The sequence below is a fragment of the Pocillopora verrucosa genome, chromosome 3 (genome assembly GCF_036669915.1).
Source record: "Pocillopora verrucosa isolate sample1 chromosome 3, ASM3666991v2, whole genome shotgun sequence".
Lineage (NCBI taxonomy): Eukaryota > Metazoa > Cnidaria > Anthozoa > Scleractinia > Pocilloporidae > Pocillopora > Pocillopora verrucosa.
Window position 1 is genome coordinate 27,347,126 of NC_089314.1, and position 18,486 is coordinate 27,365,611.

General features: G+C 38.5%; 3 protein-coding genes across 4 annotated transcripts in view; 1 reads left to right on the forward strand and 2 right to left on the reverse strand.

The window, feature by feature from the left end:
- LOC131795212 (uncharacterized) overlaps positions 1-376 on the forward strand; it is a 2,368-nt gene extending 1,992 nt beyond the window's left edge. The window contains exon 2 of the mRNA XM_066164079.1: positions 1-376. This exon is cut by the window's left edge and continues 1,290 nt beyond it. Coding sequence (XP_066020176.1) covers positions 1-2 — 2 coding nt within the window. The 3' untranslated portion in view covers positions 3-376.
- LOC131799346 (pyruvate dehydrogenase phosphatase regulatory subunit, mitochondrial) overlaps positions 1-4,215 on the reverse strand; it is a 23,672-nt gene extending 19,457 nt beyond the window's left edge. The window contains exon 1 of one of the 2 annotated variants that reach the window (XM_059117083.2): positions 4,129-4,215. The gene's annotated coding sequence lies outside the window, so the exon portion shown is untranslated. Of the gene's footprint in view, positions 1-2,617; positions 2,732-4,128 lie in introns of those variants that run through there. The other variant, XM_059117076.2, reaches the window with a different exon arrangement.
- An 8,423-nt stretch (positions 4,216-12,638) lies between these two features.
- On the reverse strand, positions 12,639-18,439 carry LOC131798870 (plasmanylethanolamine desaturase 1-like). Its single transcript, XM_059116537.2, has 3 exons — positions 18,175-18,439; positions 15,781-15,900; positions 12,639-14,910 (listed from the first exon to the last, which is right to left on the reverse strand). The coding sequence occupies exons 1-3, from the start codon at positions 18,311-18,313 to the stop codon at positions 14,339-14,341; spliced, it is 831 nt and encodes a 276-aa protein (XP_058972520.2). The 5' UTR covers positions 18,314-18,439; the 3' UTR covers positions 12,639-14,338.
- Between the last annotated feature and the right edge of the window lie 47 nt (positions 18,440-18,486).

Below are 18,486 nucleotides of genomic sequence, written 5' to 3' on the forward strand. Positions count from 1 at the left end.
GATTCTAGTTTTTGCTGTCTATTTATTATTAGGTAGAAATGTTTACTTTTTTTGCATTTTAAAATTGTGGCAGAAGCCCAGCTATCAGTCTAAGCCTGCTTCCTGTAATCAGCCCCTTGGGTTCCATTAATTTTGTATTCCAAATAATACCACTTGCATGTCAATGCATATTAATAACTATTGGGATTCCATATAGTAAGTTATCATGGAACCAAAAATTCCCACTTTATTTCATTTAAAAATGAAATTGTACATGTATTTTTACACAGTGCATGCTAGTAATTTGTTTCCTTGAGCACAATGTGGCGGTACTTGCGCGTTGACACAACCAGGTAATCGTAAAGCTGAATAAAATTTAGTTCGGGAAGCTGACGTAAATCAGTGGACCATCCGAGAGCAGAGATTTGTCTTAAAGTTTCATCGTACTTGAAGTCACCACTATTTTCCGTTGTATTCTGGTGATCCTGAGCAGTATTGTCGCTACTTTGCCGCTGATACTCACCCGGTCGTAGCACGTGTCGCATGAGTATCGCGTAGACTTTTAAAATCAAATCTGCTTTTATTCCGCCCGTCGCTTCCGAATTAGAACGCAAAATTTCCCTTAAATCCTTCACTTTTAACTTCTGGATATCTTCTAGCGTTGTAATCTGCATATCCTTGCAAACTAGCACCATTTTAGAAGCGATTGAACCACGAAAGACTTCTCCGATCAGCTGTATTTACTGTTTTTGTAATACGCGGGTCACCGGCAGCCTCGCTATCGTGTTTGCGCGGCTACTAATCTAATATGGCGCCGGGAACTGTAAAAAGGACTATTAAACATAAGCAAAGCGCGCGCATCAAGTGCAAAAAATAATTTATTCAAACCGTACGTACGATCAAAACAATAATATGATATCTTCACATCTTTAAAGTGCAAAACAGTTCAAAGTCCGGCTAAACAGTTCAAGGAATTATTCAGTCTGTGTCCGAATCACTTTCGATGAAATGGAATCGTCGTTTCCGAGGTTTACCATGTTTGTTTTAAATTTCGGCGTTGGATCGCTCGAGCAAAGTGTTAAGCTAGGTCGGCTCGTAATTTTCGATTTCCTCGGCAATCCCCTTCTCTAAACACCACTTTTTCTAAATGGACAACCAAAAAGCAGTGCTTTTTACAATGTTTTCGTTGTTTAAGCTTTTTTCAGCTGCGGTGGCGAAAGAAAACCTACTTAAAACGCCAACCATTGTTTCGCTCGCAAATTTTCAAATTTTGTTGCGACATCCAAGGCTTGCATTTGATTGGCTATCTGCAAGTTTCTTTCATTATTGACCAATCAGAATGTCTGATTTGTTTCTTTCTTTGCACTGAATTAACCCTCTTCTGCACTGAATTAACTCTCTTCTGCACTGAATTACCTGAAAACTGCATTTATCTTAATCAATCAGAACTGAGTAATTTTTCCATGTATATTATAAGTTTAAGAATTTGTTCATGCTTAGCGTATAGATGCACGCGGAGAGTTTGGAGAGCACGAAAAATGCGTAAGAGTAAGGCTTTTTGAGTGCTCTCCAAACTTCCCATGTGTATCCATAACTCGATATACGCACAGCTAAAAGTATGAGCAAATTCTTTTATGATAGAGTGACAACAAGGATCTGCGCGAATAAGCCTTTATTGAAAATTCTCACAACGCATAAAAAAAAAGTAAACAAACGTCCCTTGAGCCGCTATGAATAAAATCTTTATCTACGCACGCCCGTGCGCAAATAAGATTTTGTTCATAGCGGCTCAATAGGACTTATAAAGGGCAAGCACGCGCGCTATGTCCTAATAAGGAATTATCATTAACTAAAGAAGCGCATGATTGAGAAGCAACTTCTCCTTGTCAGCACCAGGGACGTTTGTTTACTTTTTTTGTTTTGACATTTTTTTTACTTTTTTTCAATGTGCTCTCCGTGACATTCCCTTTTTGATATTTTAGCTCGTAATGATTTTTCAAAAGTTGATGACGCCTCCCTCTTTAAGATCTTCCCATTGCCTACTACCACGGAGAGCACAGAAGGTGCGCCATTATACCATCTCTGTTAGGTCTCCAATACAACCGATGTAAACTTCTCTTTACGGATTATGTCTGGTTTCGATTGAATGACTTTCAACAAAGATTGCTCACGTGTAGCCGTACCATCCCTCAACCCAAGCGGAAATGGAAATATTTATTGACGCCTCCCTCTTTAAGATCTTCCCATTTGCCTACCATCGTCCATTCGCCACTCTTTGCATTGGGACCATGAAGTTAATTAAGGAGATTAAAAATATATTGTTCTCTACCTGCCTACCTTCTCGTTCAGAACGATTTTTGTAAATGAGATTAGCCTTTTTATCGTCCCAAGTTAAACCCTGAGCAGGAAAAGTAAACGGTATCGTCGAGAAACACATTGAGACAACTGAGAGACTTGTTTTAAAACGCAACAATATGACCTGCTCAATGAATTTATCGCTATTGATCAGAAAATTCTTTAGAACCGTTTCCTTTGTCTCCTCTCCCTCCCCCCCCCCCCCCCCCCCCACACACTCACACACGACAGATCTCACGAACCGGTAAAAGGCTTCTCGGGATTGTCACGAACGGTTACTCACATAACAAAGGAGTGTTGCGTAGCACATCATGGAATAGCTGTAAACTGGTTAGAGAACCGAGCTAATTTCTGAGACGGCGCCAAATTCACAAGCGCTGAATGAAATCCACTTCGTATTCTGGCTAATAAAAAATGTGTCGGTACCTTTAATTACAGGATCATTCAAGCGTTTGATTTACCCGCTGTTTATTTAGTATCACACCTTCCGCAGACGTGTCACGAATGTCCACCGTTATTACAAAAAGGATGAACAATCTGCAGGTAATTTTTCTTTTCGTACTTTGAGTAAATTGGCGAACCATTTTACTTATCTTTTCTGAACTGTAAATAGTCTCTGGTTGTCTCGTAACGTGATTTCCAAGTCATTAATTAAAAAAAAAAAAAAACTGGAACGATCCAGGTCCAAACATGTTTTAATCGTCACTTTTAATATGAAACGCTAACAAAAGGAGCTCTTCGTCAACAATTTCACTAATCTCAATGAAAGCCTAAGCTTATAAGCACCTCTAAATATTGGCTAAAAAAACAATCTGCCCTCACCTTGACCTGGCAACCGCTTTCGGAAATTCAGTTTGATCATCTGGATAGCGCGTGATCTCAACAAGATATTAACTTTTTGTTTTTTTAAATCCTCTCTTTTCACTATCCCGATCGGAACCCCTTACAAGGCGTTTCATTTGGGTTTTCCGGTTTAGCCGAAGTTTGTTCCAATCGTCCGCGTTCTGGTATTAAATTCAGAGATTATTTAAGATACCACTTTCGGTGAACTTTTGTAAAAAAGGAAAACCCCATTTTAGACAAGTAATAGCAGAATATCATGCGAATTTATGATAACGAAGTCCTCACAAAAGTTAACAAATAAGGTTTATTTTTCTTTTCCGAATTCTACGACACATTAAACCAAAGGTCAATGCTTTATCAATAACTTCCCTAACCCTCTACTCCCTAAAATCAGTATGGATATTCTCCATACTGTTCTTTAAACATTTCCTAAGATGCTGACATGGAGAATTTGTCTAACAATCAATAGCTTCTTTTGTTGGTGATCAACTTCTTTATTCTCCTGACCTTTATATAGAAGAAAAACGAAAAACGAAAATAATATGTGATTTTCATTTGAAACTCTTTAAACACACGAGAAAAGCAAGAGGAACCACCCCTGCTAGAGCCATAACGCAGAGCCATAATCACCAGGCCCCGCTTTTAATCGCGGGTTGTAAAAGCCCCATCGAGACTCTCTTTTAAAAACCGTAGTTAAAACCGAAGTGTGTTAGGGCGGACGGGTTGACGTGAGCTGGTCTAGAAAAAGTCGTCTGGTGACGAACTCATACGGCTTTGTCGCATAAAAAGAAATACAAATTGAAAAAAACGTCGTCATTCGCTACTAAGTATATAGTTACTATATGAATTCAAAGGTCGAAGACATTTAGGTTAACCTGTGGTGATAGGTTTCCGAATTATGGCTGTCTTGTCTAACATCCATGAGTGGAAGTGCTTAATTTGTCTACTGACCTTACTTTGGACCCACACGAAATATCTTGTTTTAGCGGTACAAGTCAGTGAGAAGTCATTGATAGGTATTCAGTGAGAAGTACTCTGTGAAAAAAAAATCATAAATTCCTTTGGTGAGAAGTATTTATTGTCAGTGAGAAGTATTCAGTGACAAGCGGCATTCAGTAAGAACAAGATAATATAAACTGAGAGTTTATTGAACTAGAAAGACAGTTGGTTTTCTTTCCCAGCTCTCGAAATAAACGAGTTATTCTTGATTCTTATTAAAGCCTAATCTTTTTGCCAATGTGCAATAAGTCCATTATTGACCTAGCTTGGACTGTCAAGCCGGTGACGCACGGCAAATTTGATCGTATGAAATCGTCGATATCTGACATGCCATCGGCGATTTATACGCCGGTCGCAGCGATTGGCGAAAATCGCCATCGCTTCTCTGGGCACACCTGACAATTTTCGCCATTATCGCGATTGGCGTATAAAATCGCCAGGTGTGTCGACTTGAGTGATTTGACATTAGTAAAAGTTACTAATCACTCTTAAGGATTAAAGAGTTAAAAGATCTGGAATAGTTTTGAATAAGGATAAATTTACCCCACTCAAGTGGTTGTTCTTTTGCATCCTGTGAATCTCTTTGGCTTATTTAGGGAAATTTAGCTGAGTTTTAGTTCATCTGCCTAGCCCTCTAAGTAATCCTTTCCAAGATATGTCTCTGAGGGACGCCAACCAAACGTATCCATTGGAGGCAAAACGCTGTGAATTCGCGAGTCCAGACGCCCTGATTACCCCGAAATTCTACAGCGTAATATCGTAATTCCACAATAGTCACGCGTAATATTGTTTTCATCATTTATTTAGAAACACCCAAACGCCTACAGTACTAAACATGAGTAGGAAAATACATATTGGAGAACGAAAACCTGCAAATAAACTCACAATAAAGAAAAATATTTACCTGAACGGTGCATAACTTTACAGGCAAAAAACGACGACGCTGCTTCTTGAAACGTGGACATAAAAATTGATCCACAGAACTCAATTTAAACACAAAACCTGACAAATTACTCGACAAAATCACGTATCATCACACAAACATCAACCACAAGTACACGATCACAACGAATGAAGCGTAAAAACACTCGCATGTAATTAATAATGGTAATAGGACCGAGTGGAGTCCAATTCGCTCTGCAATCATACGAGACATTAACAAAATTGGACAACCGCGAAGCGGGAGTCCCATTTGTCAATCACGAGAATGATGACAGACAGAATTGGACGGCACAAAGTCCTGTTACCAATTAATCATAACTGTTACAATTTCCGAAAACAACAAATACATTTAGGACAAATATATGCAATAGAAATTCCACAACTTTTTTAGGATAAGTGGTTGTTGCTATGGTTATTGTGATCAACTCTGTGATTGATGGATTTGACAGAAAGGACTGAGTATGATTGGCTGCTTTAACTGTCCGATTACAACTCTACAGAATGATTAGTGAAAAATAAAGCAGCTACTGCACCAGTCACAATTGTAATAGTTATGATTAATGCGTAAACGATGTACACAGAAAACGAGATGACAATAAGTTTGGCGATGACAATGCATCATTGGCGATGATGTAACTTTACGCTCGTGTTCCTCATTCCAGCGTCATGTACAATGAAACGGATTTAAAGGCCGTCAATTCCAGCTTAAAGATTTGCTGAGAGCCTTTGGAAGAGGCGTTACTCGGATATCGCGGTACTCAAACCGTTAGAGCTTTAATGATAAACACTCGGGGTAGGTGACTGCTGATTGCTCCTTATGACATTTCATACCCTTGTACGGTGAATGTCGCCACAGCTCAAGTTGGACATCAAGGGCAATTAAAACATGTTTTTCCTGTAAAGTAATCTTCTTTATACCCGAAAACGAACTTTCAAACAGTGTTCAGGTCTTTTTAGTTTTATATTTTATTTCATTTCTATTTTTTTACAAAAAAGTATAGGTTTGGGAAGTTTCGGAGGTTCCGCAGCCTGCTGATCCGCAGTCTGCTAATCTACAGTTTATAACACCCCGCAGTCAGAGGGTGAGTCGGAAGCATTACTTTTTGTTGCAGTTTATTTGAGCGAGGTTTTCAAAAAAACTGAAAACTCGGTTTTTCCCGTCGAATACACGGCCTCTTCGAGCTTGTCTAACTCGTGAGGATTCCTAGTTCGCGGTAAATTCAAGCTGAAAATAGACTTGTCTGTGAAAACGCTGTGACAAAAAAACCGAGCAGTTGAAGGTTCCAACTGATGCATGATGGGCTCCTGACGAGGGTTATGAATAAAGCCCCGGAAATTGCATATCCGAATTACATTTCGGTCTGAGTATCTCAATAAAGTTAAACGAAACGTTAAGCGACGAATTTGTGATCATTTAGTGTAAAAAGTATACTGCAGACCGGGAGTAAAATTCAGACTGAGGGTAAAATGCAGACTGAAGACTGCAGACCAGGGATAAACTGCAGACTTATAATTTATGGACAACTTTTCAATTTTTTAGCCCTTATTTTCACTACGACATAAGTAGTGTTCATAACTGCGAGGATCGCTTCCACATTCGTTACCCTCACAGATTATTTCTAAGTGTGGTCTGCCTGTGGCCTCTCCATAGCGTGAGTCTCCCAGCGTCAAATTCCCTCCATCGTAATTGCGACCAAAGATATCTAAACGGAGAACTTGCCAACAACTTTCAAATTTTTTTTCCGAAAAGGTGAATTCTGATTGAGGATTTAATCTTCAAGGAAACAGAAACGCGAAAAGTTTCATTATGATCTGACCCGAAGATATAAAGGAGGAGTCCTTTTTTGAGGTTTTTTTTTTATGTACGCCTGTTTATCGTTTGAAACAAAATTTCGAAATTTTAAACATTTAGTGGTCTTATGATAAACTACGTATTAAATGAATTTGGTTGGGCCGGACGGGAAAATATCTGTCTCTCAGTCATGACGCACGGGGAATATTTGCAACCGCTGTAAGAAGGTAAAAAAACACAGTCAAATTATCAATAAAAAATACACCAGGACGTTTACTTTTTTGAAACGAGGCAAATTTAACGAGTTATTTATTTCTAGGTTTCCTATTCCTGAGAGGCCAATTTAGCGAGTAGGAGTAAGAGTAGCAAAACGTTAAAATAGATAAACTGCTGGTGATTATACAAAATGATTAACTCACCGCTGGAGCTTGGGCCACCTGTTACACACCAACCTCTAACCAAATATTCCGTCCCGCCCTCCCGAGTGCTTCGATGTGATGTTTTCATCGAGTGAGTTCGATGAAAATATCGGTTTTTTTGCACGGGAAAATATTCCTCATACTTCTCTTTTTAGCGTAAGATTTGATCCCTTGAATGGAGTTTTAATACTAAATAGGGGTAGATGGGACGCGACTTTTCGTTTGGAGTTGTGTGCAGTTTGCTGTCATAAAAGTCAACAGCTGTGATAGTTATCCACGCAAAGCAGGAGATACTATTGCGAGGGTTTTAACGACTTGTTCGATTTTTAAGCATGAAGCGATACGGGTGAATTTGAACTGTTGTTGTGTTGTGAAAATATTCTCACTCACGTATACTTTGCGCCATTTTGGAAATAATTAGCTTTTGATTAGAATTTTACCATCATAAACTGGCTTTTTACTTTTTAAACTTTCTGAATTATTTTGCCGACCGTTCGCGTTCAAAATATCAGAACATTTATTCGTTTCATTTATTTGCAGTTTTAACAGCAAGTTATTTAAAATTATCGGCTAAACTTCAGAATACCCCGCCACTTTAGTTCGCCTCACTTATATGTGTCGGGAGGCTTTGAAGATCGAGGCATAACACAATAGACGCTATTCTTATTCAATGACACGTAAATGAGTGGCGGGGTATTCTGAAGTTGCTCCAAATTATCAATAAAAGCTCATAATGTGGTTATGTTTGCGAAGGGTGTTGAGAGCGAAAAAACTGTAATTTGTTGGCTGCTCTGAGGGCTCGACAAATATTATTTAAGGCGATTCATTGAAGATGATGAAAGTATAATATTTAAGACCGCCGAACATCATCGGCTCATTAACAATTTTTTTTTTTTACATATAGTCTTTCAATCACTGGCGGCCCAAGCTCCAGCTCTGAGATGATCATCTTGCGAACTAGAAGTCATGGCAATGTTATAAGAGTTTATATAGGAATATATGTAACCACTCTTAGGAAAAACCAATAAACGTTAAAGTTGCGCAAAGACCTTTTTAGAATTTAGGTATATTTTCGCCAAATCTAAGGATCCTATCACCAAGGCCGTTAAGCATTTCAATTAATGCAGCAGTCTTAGATATGCCACGATACCCTGTGGGCCATTCAGAGTTTTGGTAACTTGGCAACTTAGCTTAACTTAGCTAGTCTGATATAATTATCATTCCCGCGCAACAACTGAAGAGTCTCGCTGGACAGCCCGAACGCCTCTTGAATCAGCTAGATAGCTTTTACGCCTGGTGCTTTTCATGGACTGAGAAGATAAGTTTCTTCACGAATTTTCGCCATCGGACATCCCGGTTCTCGGTTGGTTCAAGTGATTATTTCCCGAATCCCGCTCCTCAAAATCGCCGATTCTCGTGTCGCATTCATGATAGCAATCCCGCATCTCGCCACCCTCTTACTTGAAATTCCCGGAACCCGGCCTCTAAATAAGCCCGGATCCCGAAAAACCTATTGAGGACCCTCCTGATTGTCCACCTAGTTGCCTTGTGAACTTTAATATGATGATAATTTTATTCACACCAACCTACCTTTAAAATTACGGTATCATTAAAATTGAAATTTAATAATAAAACGTATCTCGGTTAGTTCTTCCTTTAGCAGGTAATTTAGTGTTAACAACTGAGTTGAAAACGTAAACTAGCCACCGTAAAGGGTAAAAAAGCTGACGTTTCGAGCGTTATATCGTCATATCGCTCTGACAAAGGGCTAACGCTCGAAACGTCAGCTTTTTTACCCTTTACGGTGGCTCATTTACGTTTTCAACTCATTTGTTAACACTAAATTACCTGCTATACTCTCCCACCGACGCAGCACCACAGTTTCTTTAGAAACTTACCCCTCAGTTCATTCATTAGTTCTTCCTTTAGTTGAGGTCAGTATTTGTACCTTTTGACAGCTTCAGTCCTACACATGTTACTCTAGTGTGTTTCAGATTTAAACGTAGACTGTTTTGGCCAACTTGATACAGAATTCGGTAATATTGAGTGGGGATAGAATGGCCGTGCAACTTACGCGAGTGCCCTACGTCGAACGACACGTGCGACATACAGATAACAACGACACAGCGACACAGCGGCAAAATGAGTGCGCATGCTCGGCGGATTTGGCGCGATTTGTGATTCCAGTATGGATGAAGTTCGCCGAACAACGAACAAAACATCGTTATACACATTTTAGGACTGATATTGATGTGATCCGACCGGAAAATTGAATGGATTTTGTTCTTATGGAAAAGTCCGAAGGGTAAGTAAAATTATTTTAGACATTAATTTAGACATAGTTCAACCAGAGCTGATTTAAATTTATCCAGACAGCTCGTTGCGTGTTCCCGTTCCATTCACCAATTTTATTTACAAAACGCATTTCATCATCGGTATTTGTTCAGTACAAGCTTTAAACTTAAAAAACCTTTCGATGTAACCTCTTACGGTAGTGAAAGCTGTTTTACAATCGAAATTAGTCTTGAATCTGTCGGTCGTTTTGTTTATGTGAACGTTCTTTTGATCGACATAAGCTTAAAGGGCATGTAAACCCAAAAAACTCCTCTACTTTTTGCCACAATTGCCCGATTTCCGTACAACAAACACTTTCACGAGTTGTCGGCATTGGTTGACAAGTTCCACACTCGCACCTTTGACAATTTTATATAAAACACCCTCGGAAGCTCAGCGGGTTTAAAACATTTCTGTTGCATTCTTTTAGATTGTGCCTTTGCTTTATTGGATTTTCATATCAAATACAAGTAAATCACACAGTAAATTAGATACCAGTCTGAGTTTCCGAGGAGGTCGCATCGCTGTCAACATTGTGTTCGTGTGGATCGCTTCGGTGAACCCTACGCAGCTCATATTGTTAAGGACGTGGCCCAGACTCTCCTAAAGATTCTAGACCATCCCCATCGCCGTCATATACTAAGCTTAGGGCATTCGAGTCGCTATCTTCTGAAAAACATCTTCGAACTACCGCTACTTACACGAGCTACCACACCAGTTCTACTAGGGAATATGTGTTGCGCAATATTTTAGTTCCACCGCTTACGTCACGACTCTCGCTATTGTTTTTACCGGAAATGGCATTTCAGTTGAAAATGCCGATTTTCTCCTAAAATAAGTCGAATTGGACAAAACGAATTTCAGATTTGTTCTCTACGCCACTTTTTACATAGTATGAGAAAAACATGTATTTTTGGGTTTACATACCAGTGTACCAAGCAATACCGCCCGATTGCTTCCCTAACACAACTTAAACGTAATGATGCAATAGCATTTATACTTGACACAAATCTTAATCTTCATTGCATCTAGAAATATGTCGATATAACTTTACGATCAACCGCCGCTGTTTGACGTTTACATGCATTTCTTACTACACAGTGTTACCTGAAGGTGATGAGAGTAACCGTACACAAATTCACCGTCGCTGATAGCTTTAACTTCAGCCAGTATAATAGTTCTTCTATGTCACTGCGTTGAGACTGTGTAAGTAAGGAGCCTTTTGTTAAGTGGAGATGGCTCTTTTCGGTTTCTGGCTTCATTTTCGTGCGTGATGCATGTTGTTCGTTGCAAACAAAAAGAAGAGAATTTCTTCTTTGTTACTCCCTATAGGCGAGAGTCTGATGGGGGGGGGGGGGGGGGGGGGGTAAGGGTCCAAATCAAAAAAGACATTTTCGGGGGGCAGGGGATCGCATTGGCGAATTCGGTCGGGGGAAGGAGGAAGTGCCGGTCCAGTCTCCAGATTTAAGATCTCCTGAGGTTGGCATTTCTGCTTTCGTCCAATCAGAATGTATAATAACTGGAAGGATATTTGTGTTCACTCGGGCTCTCTGTTGGAAAGAAACGATGAGATTTGCGTTTATGCTTCTCTCGATTGACATTAGATAGCTCAGTTGATATACAAGGCTGTGCTCTAGCGGCGCCCGGTTGCCTCAGGCGATTAATATTTGGTCTCAGGCGACTGAAAAAGAAAACGGTCGCCCGTACGGGCGCATAGATTTCGGCTTGTGTGAAAACCCGAAACGAAACCAGCAAACGTATAGAAACGGAACGGAACGAAACAAAAAGAAACTCCATCGTGCTCTCCGGCTCCCGTTAGCCCGAAAAGCAAAAGCGCTGAAAGCGCAGTGCAATCAATAGCCTATGTGATCTGTACATTTAGGTTAAATATTAAGTTAGGTCATGGGTCTTGTTTCGCTTCGGTGGTTTCTCTTTCGGTTTATTAATATAGTACATGGCCCAGGTTTCTTGTCCATTGAACGACGCGATAAAGCGAGTAACTGATTGTAACTAACATTTTATAATTTTACTTGCTAATTTGATGACATTTGCAGAACTAAAAAATATTTGGCATGACAAAAACGAGAATTGTTCACGCTCAAAGTTGTCGCATGTGTTATGTAATATTGTTTCACATGATTTAGTACGAAAATTATTTTTTCCTTGCCCGTGAGAAACTGCACGATTTTTGCACAAGCATGCGTTGAAGATCTAATTTTTCTATTGAAGTGGTTGATGCTTATATTTAATTTTTGTGTTTCAACAGTTTCAATAGTGGAGCGCGTGATTAATAAAACGAAATCGTCCTTTATGCAAATTTGTGTTTATTTGATTAGCTTCGTCCGTGGTATGCAAGATGTTTATCAGCACGAGCTGGAAGGCTAGGCGACCTACTTGTCATGGTTAGGCGCCCGAAGGGGCGCCCTGAAAATTTTCCTAGAGCACAGCCTTGATATTGCATATTTCTCGATGGAAGGTTCACTCATGAATGTTCACTTCTCGAGATCTCTCATAAGGTTCGCGGACCGACCCGTTAAGGATCGGAAACGCTCGAAATCTTTTTGTGTGGGTCTACCGCGAACGTTGTGTGCGTATATTTTTATACGTTTTGAGCGTATTATACACAGTATTTGAGCTGATTTCGCACCGCAAAAACCTCTCTCCAGCCGCCTTTACACCATGCCATGTGCCCCAAGTCAAAACGTCACGCATGCGCGTTAAGGACTCAAGTGCGATTTCCAACTGAATGAAAAAGAAAGACGAAGCCGGAATTTTATCTCGAGCGTTTCCTTTGGACAGTCCGAATGAGAAGAATCAGGCTTGAACATTTTATGGTTTCGTTTGGGTGTCTGCTGACTTTCACCCTTTCCTCTCTACATGCAATTTTCAGAGCTTTATTCATAACCCTCAAAGATTTTGTTCATCTCATGTCAACAATTATTAACCATGAACACATAATACAGCAGTTGCTTAACTCAGTTGCCACTCATCCTTTAATAAACTTGTTAATTCACTTGATTCATTGACCAACAAAATGCAAGCAAGCGAGGACCTCGAAAGCCCTCAATAAGTTGCTTATTCCACAGTAAAACACAGCCCGCTAATTTTAGCCAATCATGGCAACAGCAACCCAACTCAAGTCTAGGTGCAATATTTAAACCTTCAATTTTGATTACTTTCGTACTTTGCATACAGCCTATCAAGCCCTCTGAATACCAACGACAGTTCTTTCATTAGATTTAAGGTTTGACAGCAGTTTATCCAAAAAAAAGACACAATTTATCAAATATATAAATACCTTATTTACCTCACATGCACACTATGGTCAAGATTAACCAAAATTGGATTAAGGAAGCCTAAAATTTCTGCACAGAACTTTACATTGAGAAAAAAACCATCTTGAGTTTTTTAGTATTTTTTTTTCCCTTAAACCTTTTAACTGCCAGATGTGATCCACATGTAACTTCTCACTGTGATTCCAATATGTTATATTGCAAATAGCTTATTAGAACAGACAGGGTTGGCAGCCAAAGGGTATCATCAAAATATAACAGCCAACTCTCCCCTTTAGTGTGGTTGTCAGAGGGGAAAATTGCTAGTTGGATTTTGAGAGTTAAAGGGTTTAGCCAACTTTGATGCAGGGATGTTTTGGAGTGATGTGTGGAACCTCAATGGCAAATTTTCACCTAACTTTTACTTACTGACATGCACAGAATCTTGCATTATTCAATGTTGATATCAGTGTTCTATCACATTAAACATCCTTCTAGCTTACTATGATAATAAGAACAACAATAACAATATTAATCAGTAATATTGTGGGCTAGTTTTAAAATTACAGAATTCACAGAAAAAAAATTTTTTTGCTGTAGAATTTCTCTTGACCTATAATTTTCCTTATTAGATCATTCATTTTACATAAAAGTCATTACATCTCCCTGCCTTGGATAAATAATTATTCCACACCTTTAAGCAGGTTACCCAGTTAGTGACCACTCTTGACAAATAGTAAGAGGTACTTGTCAAGGCCATTTTGGAGAGGAAGATTAACACACCAAAAAAATCTAATGAAGGCCTAATGTAACTGAGGTGTACAAGCATGGCACAACCAATAAAAGAACTCCTGAGCACTTAAGTCATAAGTACATACATGCATAACAACACTTCATTCAAATGTTTGAAATAAGACCTGACACAATTTAACCAATAAGGTAATGATCCTAACTTGTGTTTCTGGTAAGATTTTTCCCAGCAGTTGTTCCATGTATGAAAAATGTTCAGACAAGTATCTTTTCTCCCACTGCGCAATATTACTTTAAATCTGCATTTCTGTGTGGCTAATATCCTTTAACTTAAATTTGAAAAAAAAAATCACAGTTAATCTCAATTTGCTTTGGTCTGTCTGTCTCTGTTGGAGTTTGCTTATCTGTTTCTCTATTCTGAAAGATTACTGATCTTGACAAATGGGACCAAGTGCAGGCAGAAATAAAGATTTGGATAGTTTCTGCTATAATTTTAATTAAAACAGAAACAGGACAATGTAAAATTATAAGTGAATTACTAGAGTCTATGTGGGTAGACCAGACCCACCTTGGTATATTACCTACCCTACACTCACCCACAAAACATAATTTCACTCTTTTTAGATCAGTTTTAGACCACAATTTGATCAAATTCAATTGGGTTTCCCTGCCCATTTCATGTCATCTGATCGCGGCTTCACCCCTGTTGTTTTCTCAATCAACCACTCTAAGGATCGCCAGAATCTGATCACCTCAAGAGGATAGTCAAGCCAACCAGTTGTGATGCAGAAGTATGTCTCATGGGGAGAAACATGGTGAATGCGATGATGCTTGCGTGGTAAGATAATATGCCAGTCCTGAAGTTTTTGTACCCACATTGGCAAACCAAAGTAGGTGTGTGACCACTTGTGGATTTGGTTGGTTAAGGTAACATACATAGCCAAGAAGAACACAAAACAGTCTGTTGCATAGGATGCTTCAATTGTTTCTTGGTCATAAATGAGAAACTTGTAGACCATGTAAGATAAACCAGGTAAGGTCAACAGACAATTGTCACCATTTGTTTCAATCAAATCATGTCTTGTTATGGCTGTGGGGTCCACATGATGTTCTCGGAAAGGACGGATGAAGGCTTTGCCAAAAATAGGGATGTCTACTGCTCCCCATGTGTCTGCCCCCCAATGAACCAGCCCAGAGAGGAAGTCTGCAGTGACTGCTCCTGCAACTACAAAGGCAAAAAGAGAAACATTGGCATTGATGTCATCATGTCATCTGATTGCGGCAACTACTGAGGTAATTGCCTCCATAACTAAAAAGGCATGAAAACAAACATTGTTATTGAAAAATACTGATCTATTTTAATACTAGAGTCAATATGGAATAATTAAAAAAACAAACATAGTGGAATGATGTTATTTTCACTTTGATCTGATAAAATGAAGGTCAATTTCATTCATATCATAGATTCTTTGTTAGGACACATAAATCAATAAATTTTACTTTTTAATGAAATCATTATTAACCCTGAACATCCTAACCGTTACTTGGTATATTAACAGAAATAATTTTATTTTAATTCTGTGTGGTATGTACTAAGACAATTATTACTCTCAGTGACATTGAAAGTTGTGTATACTTGACCACATTACTTTGCAGCTCAGTAAATATCTATCAATATTCACCTTGACTTTGGTGAATAAGGAAAATAGTTAAATATCAGGGATATGTTTATTTGGAGAATAAATGGATGCCTTCTTGGTAATAGGGGTGTTTTCTAAACCATTGAAACCTAATTCACTTCTTTATCTACGTTGAATGATGGTTCAATGTATCAATAAGAAGGGCAAGAGGAAGGTCCATTGGAAGATTCCCCCAAACCTCAAAAAGGAACAGTCAACAGGCCAGACTTGGAGCCAAAACTGCAGATCTTCAATTGGATTGCTTAGTTGCTGCAAAAACTACTCGTAGACACTTTGAACTTTTGTAGTGCACTAAATGTATGGACCTTGTCCAAAAGATGCCAGCTACACCTCATGATAATCACCTACTCAATAACAAACATGACTGGTAGAGTGCTACAATTCAAGCCACTCACCTGCAGCAAACACAACTGTTCTGATTTCAGAGAGTTGGAAATTCTTACACAAGTAGAAAAGAACTATGCTGGAAAAAATGGCACATGATACTACACTAAAGGTCTCCAAGCGTCTTTTCCCTGAAATTCAGAGCACAGAAACACTATTAAAATAAAATATAAAATATTTCCTTACACCAGAAGAAAATTTTCCAGCTGTTCTGATATATATGAAGAGACATATTGGACATGTCATTAAGACCCTTTAACTCCCATGAGTGACCAAGACAGAATTTCTCCTTACAATATCAATATAATATCAACCAGACTAGTGATGAGAATAAAGAAAAAATATCAATTTGTGGATAATTAGTTGATCCAATACTAAATTCTCTGAACTAACATTATAAGAATTGTATGGTTGACAGTAAGGAGAATTACAAATTTGATCTGGGAGTTAAAGGGTTAAATTGCTTTTTCTCATCATGACTTTTCAACCCTTTCACTCCCAGAGTTGACTTATATGTAACTTCTCCCCATAATATCCATACAACATCTAGCATCAAGTAATGAGAATACTCAAACTTATCAGGTAATTCTGTTATCTTGATCTAATATCAAATTCTTGTAACTAATTTACAGGGATCTTGGGAGTTTAAGGTTAAGCTGCTATTAATTTTTCTCAATAAACATTTCATTTAACTTGAGAGGCAATCTTCTCCAACCCTTGACACCCTAAAATCAGTGAGCATATTCCCCATACTGTTCTCTATACATTTCCTGAGGTGCTGACAAGGAGAATTTGTTAAACAATCAAGGCTTTATTTGTTTATGATCATTTTCTTGATTCTTTTGAAGTTTATGTTTGATTTGGGGGTGATTTTGAAAGGAGAAATTAGATACCAGTCACTCTTAGGGGTCAAAGGGTAATTGTCATCTATAGAAAATTTATTTAAAAGATGCATGATAATGGCTAAATAGTTTTGACAGCCACACATTTAACAGTTAACTGGGCCTTGTAAACTTAAACCTCTATAACAAACATGGACTGATTGGTAACTCTATTTCCTAGCTGGGTTATATGAATCTGATGTTCTCACAGGTGAATCCCCTTTAGCTAAAATTTTAATGTGTTCAAGAATTCATTGAGATTGTTGACAAGGTAGATTTAAAAAACCAATAGTATCCTTGAAGGTGTTACTTCTCCAGCTTCAACATATATTAAATTTAACCCTTTAACTCCATGAATTACTGCAACAATGTCAAGCAGACACATGATGAGAATAAAGAAAAATATCACTAGGGAATTATTAGTTGATCCAATACCAAATTCTCCCTACTAACTTCATAAGAATTGTGTGAGAGGCAGCAAGGAGATTTACCAATGAGATCTTGGAAGTGAAAGGGTTAAAGGAGGAGCAGGGATGGGAGGGAATGAGAGAAATGTAATGGATGGAGACAAAACAAGCAAAGCAAAGGAGTAGTAAGTAAGCAAATGCACAAATCTCACACACTTATTAGAGAAACTACTGAAATGAATTCATTTTAACCTTTGCCAAAATTACATTTAGCCTCATTAGACAGATTTTCCACCCAAAAAAAAAGCTTCAAATGAGTCTTCACCAGGGAAACCTTATGGATTGCATAGGAACTTTGAAATAAAACCGTCACTAACTTGACCATACTTCATTCACATCAGTAGGCTTTATATCATGGGGGAAGTAAGAATATAACAGCTTTTGCTCACTCTGAATTAGTGACAGTTCACTGATTCATTTTGTGGGATGTTGAACAGTTATGTACACATGCATGTACAGGACATCACAAGGAAATTGCAAAGCTTAAACAGCTGTAAAAGAAGGGTAACTTTAACCAAGGCTACTAATAGATGAATTCGACGCTATGATTATCGAAGCCTGTAAACTGTATGACAACTTGATCATACTTGACTTGCATAGCTAGGTTTTGTATCACGGAGGAAGTTGAAGTAAAACTGACTTATGCTCACTGTTAGTAAGTGACAGTACAGTTCGCTGAATTTTGTTCTAAGATATTGAACGGTACATATGCATGTACAGTACAAGCGAAGCTTAATCAGCTGTAAAAACAAGAGTCACTTTTAGTGAGGCTCGTTGTAGATGAAGCTTCGAGTTAATCGAAGCCTGTGAGCTACCTGACAACTGGATCACACTTGATTCAAAACACTAGACTATACATCATTGAGGACCGTTCATTAATCCTTGTTGTGAGATGTTTTAACATACAGCACATTACTTAACGAAATCCCAAGTTTGAACAGCACTAAAATCAAGAGTAACTTCTACAAAGGCTCCCAAAAGATGAAGGTTTGAGTAAATCGAAGCCTGAGGCTATCTGACAACTACCTAACGGAAAACTGTTATGCAATAAACAAACCTTTAGTATAGCCCTCAGCCAAAGTCTTCGCATTAATCGCTTTTATTGAAGCTGGTGATCTTCCTACTCCGTTCTTCAGTTCAGAAAAGTCAGTAAACCCTTGATTGGGTTCATCTGTAGCATCCTGAGATATGACCATTTTAATACCGGTACATTTTACTCCCAAAATAACTGAAAAAATATATATTATTTCACTCCTCCCATCATCTTCCAAGTTATGGCCGCTAGATGGGGTGATGTTCTGGCCTGATGTGATAAAGCGTTACATTGTGTAATCATACACGACACTCAAGACGACAGCTGACCTTTACG

Excerpts from the sequence above, each read along its gene's own strand:
- LOC131798870 (XM_059116537.2), bottom strand. The coding sequence starts at position 18,313 with ATGGTCATATCTCAGGATGCTACAGATGAACCCAATCAAGGGTTTACT. Across the intron at positions 15,901-18,174 it reads GGCTGAGGGCTATACTAAAG|GGAAAAGACGCTTGGAGACC; the intron begins GTTTGTTTATTG and ends TCTGAATTTCAG. Across the intron at positions 14,911-15,780 it reads AACAGTTGTGTTTGCTGCAG|TTGCAGGAGCAGTCACTGCA; the intron begins GTGAGTGGCTTG and ends TTGCCTTTGTAG.